Genomic DNA, 14098 nt, shown 5'->3' on the forward strand with positions numbered 1-14098 from the left:
CATGTGACCAAAGAAACAGGCTGCATGGTTTCCATTGGCGTTTCATTTGGCGTTCAAAGCCAGTAAAAGATTGCATTGCATGTGTCTGTGTGTGTGTGTGTGTGTGTGTGTGTGTGTGTGTGTGTGTGTGTGTGTGTGTGTGTGTGTGTGTGTGTGTGTGTGTGTGAGTGTGTGTGTGTGTGTGTGTGTGTGAGTGTGTGTGTGTGTGTGTGCGTGTGTGTGTGTGTGTGAGTGTGTGTGTGTGTGTGTGGGGGGGGGGGGGATAAGTCCTTGGCTTCGCTCATCAAAGGGGTGGACAGGTCGAAGAGAAGGACTACTTTTGGCAGTACACTCAAGGCCTATAAAACCAAAGTACCCTGTCTTCCCTGGCCAGTAAACAACATGTGCTCTACTCCGTCCACATGTAACACACATGGATCCTGTCTCTATGGGTACTTCTGTGTACCGTGTAAACATGCACCTTTCCTTGAAGAATAATCTGTTCATCTCTGTGTAGAATATACACTACTTTCTGTGGCGAAACGGCCCTACTGTAAACCCTATCATCACTCAGTCACTTTACTCTGTTGATACAGTTGGAGCTCAGCTCATGTTTAGGTAGCCGTGGGGTGCTATTGTTATATCCTTCCCCCTGGCCCACTGCCCTTTGCACCCCCCCACCCTTATTCCCAAATCACCTTCTGAAGATCAGTTAAGGGACCCCTAGGGTGGAGTGTGGGAGTGTGTGTGTGTGTGTGTGTGTGTGTGTGTGTGTGTGTGTGTGTGTGTGTGTGTGTGTGTGTGTGTGTGTGTGCGTGCGTGCGTGCGAGCGAGCGGGTGAGCGTGCTCTTTCTCACACTGTCGAGAGAAAGCGTACACACACACACACACACACACACACACACACACACACACACACACACACACACACACACACACACACACACACACACAGAGAGAGAGAGACATGAGGTTATCTGTTCTGACTGACTCAGTGAGTTTACTGGGAGAGGTTTAGAATATTACGGCTGTTCTATTTTACTGGGCTGAAAGGTGTGACCTCCCACTAACCTGTAGGGGTCAGGGTTCCATCACCTCACAGCCCTGCGTGTCACATGTTCTACCTAAAGACAGAGGGTACAGCTACTGCACACTTTGCAGGCAGGTATTTGTACTGGTATGTTTCCCGTACACAGAATAATATCTCTGGGTCGAAGTATAATAACTTACTTATGATAATTTAGGACAGTGGTTTTCAACCAGTGGTCCGGGGACCACCAGTGGTCCTCGAGGAGGTTCCATGTGGTCCCCAGAGAAAAGATGGAGAGTTGGTAAACCCTTATAGATCATCATTGACTTGCATGTTTCATTTTACATGCACTCAAGAGTTAAAGTATTGTCAAACAGCTGCATTACTTAATTTAAAAGAAGGCTCCACAATTAGAGAAAGTAGAATTGTTATTATTTTGATTTGCCTGTTATCTCTCCTATGTTACCAGCATCAATACAGCATGGAATTGTGGACAAAATCCGTATCCAACGATAACTACTAGAGCTATTAATCTGATGAGATTGTTAAAAAGATTAGGTTAGCCTACCATGTATTTCCTTAATGTTCCACCGCAGTAGCAGGGATGTGTAAGTTGCACTTGCCCATTAGACCATGCCACATTCTCAGGTTGAGCTAGAGTGAAATGTTCACATTTTTTTTAATTTTCACTTTCATATACGTAGTCTTCATTTAACTTCACACGTTGAAATGAAGACTTTTTTTGTGCAGGATTCGTGTCAGACGAAATGGCAGTCAAAATAGCTGCATCATGCTTGCATGTATCTCCATTTCCATCGATGTCTTGTTTGAAGCGATCTAATAGAGTCATGTGTAGCAGGTGTCTGCAGTGATCTCTAATAAATAGAGATATCACTGCTGGGGCGTGTTTCAACAGCAGCATGTGGTTAGAAATGACTGATATGCTCACAGGTATCATTAGCTGATCTACAGATGGCCACGAATTGGTGCGCGCGCATGTGTGTGTTTTGTGTGTGCGCACGTGCGCGCGCATGTGAGCATACAGGAATGTATTAGTGAATGTATCTACCTATATGGCATAATTGTGCGTGCGTGCATGCGTGTGTGCGTGCGTGTTGTGTGCTTGTGTATGTGTAATTACGGCACTCCCAGTGCTGAGAGAGAGGAGAGAGAGGAACGTCTCTCTTTGGGAAAGCCATCTGCTGAAACAGACTTTGTACCATTCATCCTCAGCATAATTGCCATGCAGGGAAGGACAGAGCGGAAAAATGACATCCAGGAAAAAGAGAGAGAGAGAGAGAGAGAGAGAGAGAGAGAGAGAGAGAGAGAGAGAGAGAGAGCAGGAGGGAGGGTGAGAGGGATGGATGAATGACATTTAACTGCCTGCAAATCTGTGTCTGGCAGCACTTTTCATTACAAAATTGACAACAGCATTCTATCAGGACAGAGTCAGAGGGAGAAAGGCATGGCCAGGAGGAGACATCTGTACACATTTCAGTTAAATCCATTTCAGAGCAGAGAGATATTGGAAAATGGATGTCCACACTCAGGGTTCATTTTGTGGAGTATGGTGGGTTGTGAGCTCATAGAGAGACAGTTTATAGTGCAAATCTGGTTAACATACAATTCTTAAGAAAAAGTTACATTGAAATATCAAACATGATAATAGTGACTGATGCCTGAAAGTGAGGCCCGGGTTCAATTCCCGAGCTCAGCGAACCTTTGCTGCCTGTCACTCTTCCTGTTTCCTATATATTTCACTGTAGACTAACAATCGAGGCTTAAAAGGCCTAAAGATATTTGTAAAAAAACAAAGAAAAAATAATATCAAACATATCAGCCATTTCCCGAAAGAAAATGCATACATATTTAATTCAGTCTGAGATAAAAATTAAACGACCAGAGGGGGGAAATGAAAAGCAGATCGATACAAACTGCTCTGACAAGTGGCTAATGGTCCTATACTACCACAACACACCAAACGGCTTGTACCTGTGCTTAAAACATGCACCTGACACAACATCTTCACAGTAAACAAGATTGCCCCCAAAAATACAGAAGCATAAGGGGCTCACTTGGTGGTTAAATTAACTGTTAAATTACGGTGTTCCTTTAATGCCATCATAGACAAAATACAAATCACAGAAAGATGTGCCACCATCGCTACAGTGCTGTCCTACTCATAGCTGAACCTGTTATAGATATGCCTGATGAAGTGTGGAGTTTGCTTTTTCATGAACGCACAGGCCATAGATGTGATAAGGCTGCAACACATTAAGAGGTGAAAATAATCAATTCCAGGGTTTCCACACATTTCTATTGGAGAGGACACTCTGCCCTGCAGGGGACAACCATGATTTAGCAGATTGCATAAGCAACACAGAAATAGTTGTGTCTTGATTGTTCTGCAGTAATAACAAGTTCATCAATGCACCATACATTATTTATGAGGCGGTTAACTATTTAGCATGACGCCTGATTCATTCACAACTTCATCATTTGGAGACTGAAAGGTCAATATATCGAGGTGTCAATGAAGGGACTCACCTTTGTACGAGAGCTTTAGCCGGGGGACGTTGTTCTTCGTCTGCTGGGCACTGCTGCCGTCCAGCTGGAGTAGATCCACTCCACACAACAGCACAACGATGCCCCAAAGAGAGCCCATGATCCTGGGGCAAGAGCAAACAGAGAGGTCCCTTAAATCCACTTCTCCAGTGCTGTCCTCCAAATAGTGGCACTCAGATCAGGTGTGTCTTTCTTGTAGAAAGAACCCCCCCATATACTGCTAATGGTCCAGTAATGCAGGATGCATCCAGTCTGGTCCTCCTCTGTGGGTCCAGGCTCCTGCCAGAAATCACAATCTTCCCCCCCCCCCAACACCAGGGGTCAAAAGCCAAGGTTACAGTCCAGCTCCAAGGTGTAGTGGAACCTGCAACAGGAGTGGAATTGGGGTACCGGTCAATGTCACTGCAAAGCAAGCCTCCGCAAAGTCAGAGCCACAATCAAAGCAAACTGAGGGCTGAGACCAGGGCATAGAGCTGTACCATGGTGAGGCTCAGAAGCAGTCAGCAGGTCTTTGTATGGCTGTCATACTCGAGGTCTCTGTCCCAGTGCCTGAGAAGCATGCACCTCTGTCTTTCTGTCTATACCTCTGTCCCTCTGTTTATCTCTGTGTGTCTATCTCTCTATCTCTTTCTCTGTCTCTGTGTCTATCTCTCTATCTCTGTCTGTCTGTCTGTCTGTCTGTCTCTCCTCTTTCTTTATAAACAACCATCTACGTTTTCTCTCAGCTCCTTTCTTTTAGTTGGGAACACAGAAACAGGTCTAGTCTGTTTCTGCTGTTCATCCAGTCTGCTTGGTAAGCACAATCTCACACTGAGACTCTCTCTCTCTCTCTCTGTCTCTCTGTCACACACGCGCACACACACAGAGGCATATACACACACTCACACACTCACTCCCGCTGCCTGTCTTGCTCCCTCTGTCTCTAATGCTGCTCTAGACAAGTCTATAGCCCTGCCCCATTCAGCGCTACTCTGCCCCGTCCACACACCACAAGGCACACTGAGCAACTGAGAACAGCTGAGGCACAGAGAGAGAGAGAGAGAGAGAGAGAGAGAGAGAGAGAGAGAGAGAGAGAGAGAGAGAGAGAGAGAGAGAGAGAGAGAGAGAGAGAGAGAGAGAGAGAGAGAGAGAGAGAGAGAGAGAGAGAGAGAGAGAGAGAGAGAGAGAGAGAGAGAGATTAAAGAGATGGTGTAGGTGGGAGAGAGGGTGAAAGAGAGAGCAAGGAAAGTGAGAGAAACAGTGAGAGCCAGAGTGGTTGGAGGGGGAGGTCAGGGGAAAGGTAATAAAGAGTTGAGAGAAAGAGAGAGAGAAAGAGAAAAATAACTATGGCTTGTTGTTTACAGAGAGCACAGCTAATAGCTTTTGTATAACATAGTAAATAAAAGGTAACAGGAAAAAAATAATGCCTGAAAAGAGGCAAGTTAAAAGGAGATATACATATATTCATTTGATAAATAAATCCATAAACCTATACATCTTCCCTGCTGTTTCTCTTCACCAGTAACCACTTATTTCCTTAAAGTCTGCTGTGTTGTTGTTTATTGTTTTATGTACTTATGTGCTCCTCCATGCATGGTATCAGCAGGCCGCAGAATGCATTAGGTATAGTTTACTTTACTTTACATTGGCATGCGGTGTGACTGTCTCCTTCACAATGCCAAACGCCACTGATGTAGACTAGCCTGAATCAGATGGATTAGCCCCGGGGTTTGCCTCACAGTAGGGCCACAGTGCTGCAGCTCATGACCTGCGATCCGTCTGGACAACAGACAGATAAAGCCAGGTGGGTGCGGCTGTCTGTTGCTGATGGTGCCACACAAATTTCCACAGTTACGACTCGAGCAGACGCAGGACTTTCTAGGAAAGGTGTTGTTCTTAAATTTCGTGGCATCAGTAAGGGCACATAATACACGTGAAGAAGCAGCAAGAAAGCACCTAGACTAGGCTAGAGCAGTCGTCTCTTCCTGGTTTCTAAACAGCTGGTGGATGGAAATGAAACATGTAGCGTCAGCAAAGCGTTTCAGTTTTTTTTGTTGAAGCCGTGTGCGATCATTTCCATCCACCAGCTGTCTATAACCCAGAAGAGACGCCTGCTCTAGGCGTTCCTTTTTTATGTTTTTTTCTGGCTTTGGCTTTTTTTTTTTATAGAGGGATAGACACACAGTAGGGTGACATGAAATGGGGAGAGAGATGGGGGGGTGAGGGTGACATGCAGTGGGCGACGTCGGGATCGGGAGTCGAACCCGCGGCACACTGCCAGGCTGGGTTACCAGCCAAGGTGCCTGGACCGCTGAGCTACAGCCCAGGCCGCTCTGGGCGTTTCTTGACACGACAGTGTAGTTGTCTCCACCAGGCCGAAGGCATGTGGGGAGAGTATGTTTTGCACTCCGTCCGTCCGTGTGTCCGTCCGTGTGTGTGTCCGTCCGTCCGTCCGTGTGTCCGTGAGCAGCTAATCTCGGCCACCGTTAACCCGGTCGATGCCAAATTTTGCACACACACTCCCTGGATGCCATCGATGAACCTCTGCCCCAAACTTTCCAGAACGGCCTGTTATAGCGCCACCAGGAGGCCGCTTTGTGCAAAACAAGTTTTTGCACAGTACACCTACAGATTTTGTCCAAACATCACGCAAATTGGTACACAGTCTCTCTAGAGCCATTCAACGAAACGGGGTCTTTCAGATTTCTCAGACTCCATCCTGATTGGTTAAGATTGGCTTCCAAAGTTCACAGGAGTGCTCAGTTTCAAACAAAATGCTGCAAATCATGAACACATCGCGTGATTTCCGTGAAATTGTGCACCCACATTACCACTAGGCCGAGGACGAAATGCCACATGAACAATTTCAACTCAGCCTCAAGGTAGCGCTATAACTGGCCGAAAAGTGTTTTTACCTCTAACTGCACGGATCTGTGGATAACTTTGTATGCCAACTCCCTAGAGGCCAAGGAAAAACCTTTGTCTGGAATTTTTCACATCTGCTCTTTATAGCGCCACCAGGAGGCCGACATATGTAAAACACATTTTCTATTATTACTCCTTCAGATTTTATCCAAATTTCACGCAAATCGGTACACATGATCTCCATAGTCATGTGATCAAGACAGGATTTTTTGATTTCTCATATTCCATCCTGATTGGCCACGATTGGCTCCTACAGTTTTCAGGAGTAGCAAATGGCCACAACTCCTCAACGCAGCGTCCGATTGCGATGAAACTGTGCACGCATATTCCCACTAGGCTGAGGAAGAATCCTGGTGGAGACCTGTGCCGATTGGCACTTTATCTAGTTGTACCCTGTGTAAGCCTTGTCGAGCCATTAGGCCCATACGGCAGGAGCCTGTCTCCTGTTTCTGTAGCGTGAGGCAGCTGATGTACAAGTACACCCCCTGGACATAACGTACAAGTACACCCCCTGGACATAACGTACAAGTACACCCCCTGGACATGACGCTAGTATGTCCAGGGGGTCTTTTTGGTATGACTTGGCCGATAGAACCCTGACCTTCCAGTCTCAGGCCGGACACTCTAACCACAAGGCCACTGAGCTAGTGAGTTGCTTGTAAAAGTAGTTCTTGTAAAATAGGACTCAGTGGGTGGTAAACATGTTTCTGGTGGCTCCTTTTGAAAAGGAATTTGCAGCTCCTCCCCATAATTAGATCCCCTTCCCCAAACCTCTCTCCACTCAACTGACTCTAACCTGCCCTCCACATACAAGTATGACAAAATATGCTATCCTAATGCTTACTTAAACCTATTTTGAAATGTTCACTTCTACATTAACTGATTCTTGACGAGCACATGCAGCAACATTTTCCAAGCGCAACAATAATAATATTGTATATTGTATATATTATATATATTGGTTATATTATTGGTTGATATAAATAATAATATATTGGTTATATTGGTTACTTATAGGTGATATACTCTGCCCTGCAAAGCCAAAGTGCAGTAACCACGTTTCTTTGTACACACAAGTCAAATTAGCTTTGTGATTTTGGGGGGCAAATAATTTAGTATATACAATTAGTGTAATATAACTTATAGGCTATGCCGACATCTCAATTGGCTGGCCAGTTTAAATAACATTTATCGGGGTTTTTCTCTGCAGTTTGGCTTTGTAGGGCAGTGCTCATTGCTCAACAATGTCTTGCTTGACATACAGTAAGCTTGGTGTCGCTCACAGTCACAGATAATACCAGATCTATAAGCTCAGCTTTTTGGTGCACGACACCGGCATGCAAATTCGTTTAAATCCCCTCTTTATGAATACTAGTATTAGTGCTGATCGGTGTGCCAGGGTTTTACGGTGTGACAAAATACTCCAGTATGGAATAATAAGAAGTGACCAAGTTGTAACCCATAGGGGTTACAACTTGGTCACTATCTTGCTCTTCTACAGGGGTAAGAGGCTAGCTCTTACCCCATCGTTTGTTTTAAGACTTAACTAAGATCTTAATTAAGATTGAACTAGTTCTAGATGACTAACTCAATGACCACTTAACTACTTTTAACCTGGGACCCCCTAGTTTGGCCATGTAATTATAGGTAAACAATTCCCAATTCAAGTGGTGAACAAGCATGAAGATGTGTTGATTGACTGGTTATGGACTAATCCATCATAGGCCAAGTGGGAGTTGCCCTCGTCCATTCTCTTAAATCATCCCCAAATGAGACGTCAATCCCGCTCTCAACAGCAGGCCCTCAGTGAGCCATTTCCTTCTTGGTAGTTGAATGATAATGACTTTAGCGAGGATGGTGTGTTTAAGGCCCCTAACGGGCCCTATCCAGCTGGATAAAGAGCCATCAGACAGTGGGAGGAGGCTGAACTAATCCCGGCAGCGAGCGGATGGGGGCCTCATGGTTATGCTAATCTCAGCTGGCGCTCTGAGGTTCCAGGGAAGAACCATCGGGGGACGATATGGGGCGGCCATGGGGACACAAGTGTCACGTCTTCCCAAGCAGACTGGAACAGGGGGCTAGAACACAGACTGGCTCTTTTCTCTTGTTATACGTGGGACCAACAGTTGTTGCTGCACCGGTTCATTATTCAGAGGATCGTGTGTAACCCAATCTGCTACTGCTGTGGCCAGACGGAACTATTGTTTAGAGAGAATTAAACCACTTTTGACCTAGCATCCCTATTTTTGGGCATGTCATTATATTGCCATATACGGGTAATTATATTTCTAAAATAGCACAAAAACTGAATGCAAATCTACAAGCTCACAATGCATCGCAATGTGACGTATTGTGAGCTTTTAGTCAGATGTGCTATTCTTTGCTATGATTATATACATGGAGGGCTTAAGGGGTTTAGATTGAACGATCCTACACTTGTGTCATCCTCATTCCTTCTCGAGCGTCATCACCTGCAATGTGATTCCGCGGATGTGGAGTTTTGTTTGAATTGCTCCCCGCTAGTCGATGAAATTAATTCATGTCAGCGATTTCTCTACTAAACGTCTCTGCAAAATGTCATCATCGTAAACAACCCTTGCACGTTATAGTGGGCTGTCATTAATGTATTCCTCTTGGCTCCTAATCAAAGAGAGAGAGAGAGGGTGGTGAGAAAGTCCCAGTCCTTGACATAGGGGAGGTATTCAGGGCTGCCGGCTCAAGAGTTCTCCACTCCTCCTCCTTTGAAACATCTCAATGCACATCTTATCCTAACTCCTTCATTCTTCTCTCCCTCACTTGTATCCTCCATCTCCAGATTGCCATCATTTGCTCTGGTTTAACCCTGCCCTACATTACCCCCCCACCCCCCGCGCACTCTCCAAACTTTCCGGGTAATATCGCAGCGTGGACGTCTTGCATAAAAAACATTCTATTTTATGATCTGGGCTCTTGATTTCGACTCTAGCTTTTAACAGCCTCGTGAAAGCTCGGAATATTATCCTCCCTCGCCTCTCTCGCCTTTCAGCTCCGCCGCGGTTCCAAAATACACTGAATAACATTAGTCCAATAAAAAGGGGGACATGTCCTTGAGTATGTGCGGAGTTTGTGCAGAGCCCAAAGGGAGTTGTCTGTTTCAAGGAGACTGCCCAATTCTGAAGCAGCCAAACTCTATATTCAGGCCTTGGAGATCTCCCGCGACCATCTCCGGGTTCATCATGCTGAAACGTGAGTCGCAGTGGCTGAGCCAACAGTTGCGATCGCGGAAAAACCATGGCATGTTTGCTGTGTTGTGTGAGTGGGGTGGGGTGGGGGGTTGGTTGAGTTAGGATGCTGGACAAGGAGGTCTGTCGATACCCATTGAGGTTCCGTCGAGTCCCCTTCAGTCCTCTTCAAACAATGAAGATACCTTTCTGCACCGCCTGCCCACATGAAGAGCCCCGACTCTCTGTCTGAACTCTCCACTTATCTCTTCACAAGCTATTTCTCCCTCTCTTTCTCTCAATCTATCTTGTTTCTCTCTCGATCTATCTCTCTCCATTCCACCCCCACCTTGCCTCTTCTGGCGACCTCATCCCATCTACAGACCCTCACTGGGTTATGACTACCTCCATCACTCCCCCTCCATGCCTCTGTCTCTCTCTCTTCCTTTCTCTTCCTGACCTCCACCTACTCTCCTGTGGATCACCACAGGCTCGGGAACATAATCCCCTAAATGAGAGGATTTGGCTCAGCAAAATGAAGCACATGTCCAAGACAAGCAAATGAACAAGGTTTGCCGCCTACCTTCCCTTCACAATAGCAGCCTGCATAGTTCACCCCTCCATCCATCCACCCACCCATACAGCTTAAAGAAAGGCTATACACAGTACCATCCTGGACTCTTAACTAGGGCCGGGACTAATTGCGATTAATTTAGATTAATTAACTACAGAAAAATTAATCGCGATTAACTACAGATAAATTAATCGCACCTTTCTTTTCACCGCGGAACGTTTCTCACTGGGCGCTTTTCTATAGTACTGAAAACTGGAAATAATAAAAAGTCACCCCATTTTGTGTTGCCTAGAACTGGAGGTCTGACAAAAAACAGTAACAATATGAAGTAAGTACAGCTTTGTGATGTCACTGAGATGTACTTGTTACTGTTACTATTTTTTTCAGACCTCCAGTTCTAGGCAACACAGAATGGGGTGACTTTTTATTATTATTTCCACAACAGGTATATTAATGACAGTAAAATGTTGAAAATGAGTGGTATCCTGTAGTCACTATTCGTTGATTCACTGGGATACCAAAAAACATTAACAAAAAAGGTTTCTCGCTGTTCTCGGGTTGAATATTGATATGCGATTAAAATGCGATTAATCTAGATTAATTAATCGCAAAGCCTCTAATTAATTAGATTATTTTTTTTAATCGAGTCCCAGCTCTACTCTTAACCTTTTACACTCGACCACCTAAGCCCCATATATAGTGTACGTCATTGTATGATGAGTAGTGAAAATAGCCAATCTACAAGCTCACAAACGTGTCGCGATTCTATACACGTTGCATAGATTACATTTTATAATAATCTTATATTGAAAATGTTAAAACATACTTATATATCATTTTAAAACAGGAATAACAGTGGGTGGAATAACTAATAACAGAGAGAGTGTGTGAGAAAATAAAGGGCATCTACCGTTAAGGCGCTCGTATCAAACTGACCAAGAGGGATATCACTTTCAGAGTATGCTTGAGTGATTGGTCAAGGCAACGTTCAGGTTTCTATATGTGTGTTGGTCTCTGCTGAGCAGGATGGGTTACCATTAGAGCAGTACGTGGTTCCAAAACCTTTCAGGTCCAGACCCAAGAGAAAGATTAGACGTACGTTTGCCTGGGTGGGACTGGGGCAGGGGACCCATAGTGAAAATAGCAGATCTACTGTATGTGTAGGAAAAGAAAAAAAAATATTTTTACTTGAGTCGTGACCCATAAAAATGGGTACTGACCGACTGTTTGAGAAACTTTAGAGAATTAAAATACGTCTGTATGCCGTGCCATTCTCATGTCCAAGAGATATAATGTCATGGTGCATGGGCTTGTCTGCCCCACTGCCACGGGTATTGGATTGCTGCCTATAGGACAGATGCATGGGCATGCTGGTTACAATGGGAACGGTGCATGTGCAGTCTGTGCACGCATTCCCACTCACTCTAGAACCGTCTCATGCACGCACTTGCACACAAAAGAGCACGATCACAAGCTACACGCAAAGACAAAACAGCACACAGTCGCACACACATATTTTAGTTAATTTACAAAAGGTAAAGAATTGACAAGTAGGCCTACCAATGCAAAACTTTGTTACATGCACACGCAGGCACGCACGTCACACACACACACACACATGCACACACACACACACACACACACACACACACACACGCACACACACACACACACACACACACACACACACACACACACACACACACACACACACACACACACGGAGTGATGGAAGCCAGCTGTGGGAGCCGTCAGGGCTTTGTGTGGAGGGCGAGGGCTCTGTCTTTCATCACCTGGCTGGCTACTGACAACGGTACAATACCTGACGGACTGACTTCCCCCTGGCCTTAACGACGTCTCTGAATGGAAGAAGCATTTGAGGAAGCAGCGTCAAACTTGACCACTTAGCCAGTGGTGGACAGAGTATACTCTCAAGACTCTCAAGTCAAGAGTCGCTTTCTAGAAATGTAGTGGAGTCACAAGTACAATATATCTATTAGAAATGGAGCGGTGTAGTGAGCTTGCAAGAAACAAATAAGAAAGCATAAAATGCTCAAGTAAATTTATACTTCGTTACTGTTAGCTAGAAAACAGACGTAACGGAACTGTTCCATATAGCCTACTGCTGTGTACCCTGTCAACAAAAATAAACCATGGAACAATCCTTCTTTGGCTGCTCTGTGGGAGCACAGACAGAATATGGGCATAAATAGACAGAAAATGACATGCAGTATTCATAACCGAATGAGCCGCGCTCATGGTCGGTGATTTACTCTCTCTTAATGAAAAATGGATGAAAACACAGTGAAGAAACCTCAGCGCTATGAATAAATTACTGGGAACAGTGTGTAGCGTCTTCGACATCAAGGCAGCCACACCCTTATGGTTGCAACCAGCATGTACAGAACACACACTATACACACGCACGCATGCACGCACGCACGCAGGGATACCCACAGAGTGATTCATGCATATACACAGACAGATATACACATGAAGGCTATAAATGATAAGACTACTGCCAAAATTCCATAATGTTCTCTTTGATGTGCAACTGTTTAAATTCTATTGTGTATTCATTCCACTTCATGATCACATAAATTCATCCCACTACAGCAGTTCACTATAGCAGCTGGACCATGTTGTGATGTTTTTAGAGTTATATATTTACCAGCACTGACAGCAGCAGAGCTACAGTACACTAGTACAGTATGCTGGACTGCTCTCTTCTATGGATTTATCATGCACCATTGAGATGGACCGTTATTAGATCTTTAACTCTTGAGACCGTAAAATGAAACCTTCATTTCATTTGAACACTCTCAATAGTTACATTTTTGTTAAACATCTGCATTTCTTAATTTACAAGAAGTTTACACAACTAGAGAATGTAAAAGAATTTGATCAACGTTTGCCTGTTACTGTGTCTCTCCTACAAAATGTTATCCGATAACAAAATCCTCTACGTTTTGGGTCTGAGAGGATAAATCTATGGTGCACGGTCCGTGGCTCAAATTCCGAATAAATAATGGACCTTGACATGAAAATGGTTGAAAACCACTGGTTTAGGAGGAATTTCATTATTTTTATGGGCATATTATTTATTTTGTGGAAAGGCCTAACCAGGGACAGAGGTCACAAAACCCTATGGCCTATGCTATACATTATGATCATATTATTGTAACTATAGAATTCATTTGAATATATTGTGCTTTTAAGCACTAGTTTTTAAAGTGGTTTTCAGTCATTTTAGATAGTATCTGTGTATCCATGTAATGTGAATTTGTGTTGTCTTTTTAACCACTCCACAAAAAAAGTTTCCGAAAGGAAAAATAAAGTTCTTTGAAGTTGATTTTTTTATTTTTTCATTGTGCCTGATAAATACACATTGGCCTACATAATAAAAAAACAAACAAACAAGCAAACAAACAAATTAATACAATTGTGGCGTTAGTAGCAAAGATGTGGTTAGAATGTTCATGGAAATAAGCCACATGAGATGGAATGAATCAATCAATGAATGAATCAAACAGTCAGCCATAAGCCATCTCGCTGCTAGGCGGACCGTCCATCACATGGCATTCCTATGTAATTATCCTAGCAGCTGTTTCTGATTACATTATTGTGTGCTTTATATTAGATAAAGCAACATATGCTGTGAATGAATAGACAAAGGCTGGATGTATAGCATTGGAGGCAAAATAAAAATACAGTAGATTAAAAAATCACACTTCATGTGTTGTGAAGTGAGGGGCACCTGGCAATAGTTTGTTTAAAATGCCCTAAACAAACATTAAAAGTCCATAGTCTTGGCTGTGCCATATGATGTAATAAAGTGCTCTAAAC

At 44.1% G+C, this 14098-nt stretch overlaps 1 protein-coding gene across 1 annotated transcript in view; it reads right to left on the reverse strand.

Annotated features, from left to right (window-relative positions):
- Nucleotides 1-4545, reverse strand: part of sema3ab (sema domain, immunoglobulin domain (Ig), short basic domain, secreted, (semaphorin) 3Ab) — a gene marked incomplete at its 3' end in the record, with an annotated part of 32315 nt that extends 27770 nt beyond the window's left edge. The window contains 1 exon segment of the mRNA XM_083762697.1: nucleotides 3557-4545. Within this exon segment, the coding sequence (XP_083618823.1) occupies nucleotides 3557-3674 (118 nt within the window). The 5' untranslated portion in view covers nucleotides 3675-4545.
- Between the last annotated feature and the right edge of the window lie 9553 nt (nucleotides 4546-14098).

Source organism: Protomyctophum parallelum, assembly GCF_964188405.1.
Source record: "Protomyctophum parallelum genome assembly, chromosome: 4".
NCBI classification, from domain to species: domain Eukaryota; kingdom Metazoa; phylum Chordata; class Actinopteri; order Myctophiformes; family Myctophidae; genus Protomyctophum; species Protomyctophum parallelum.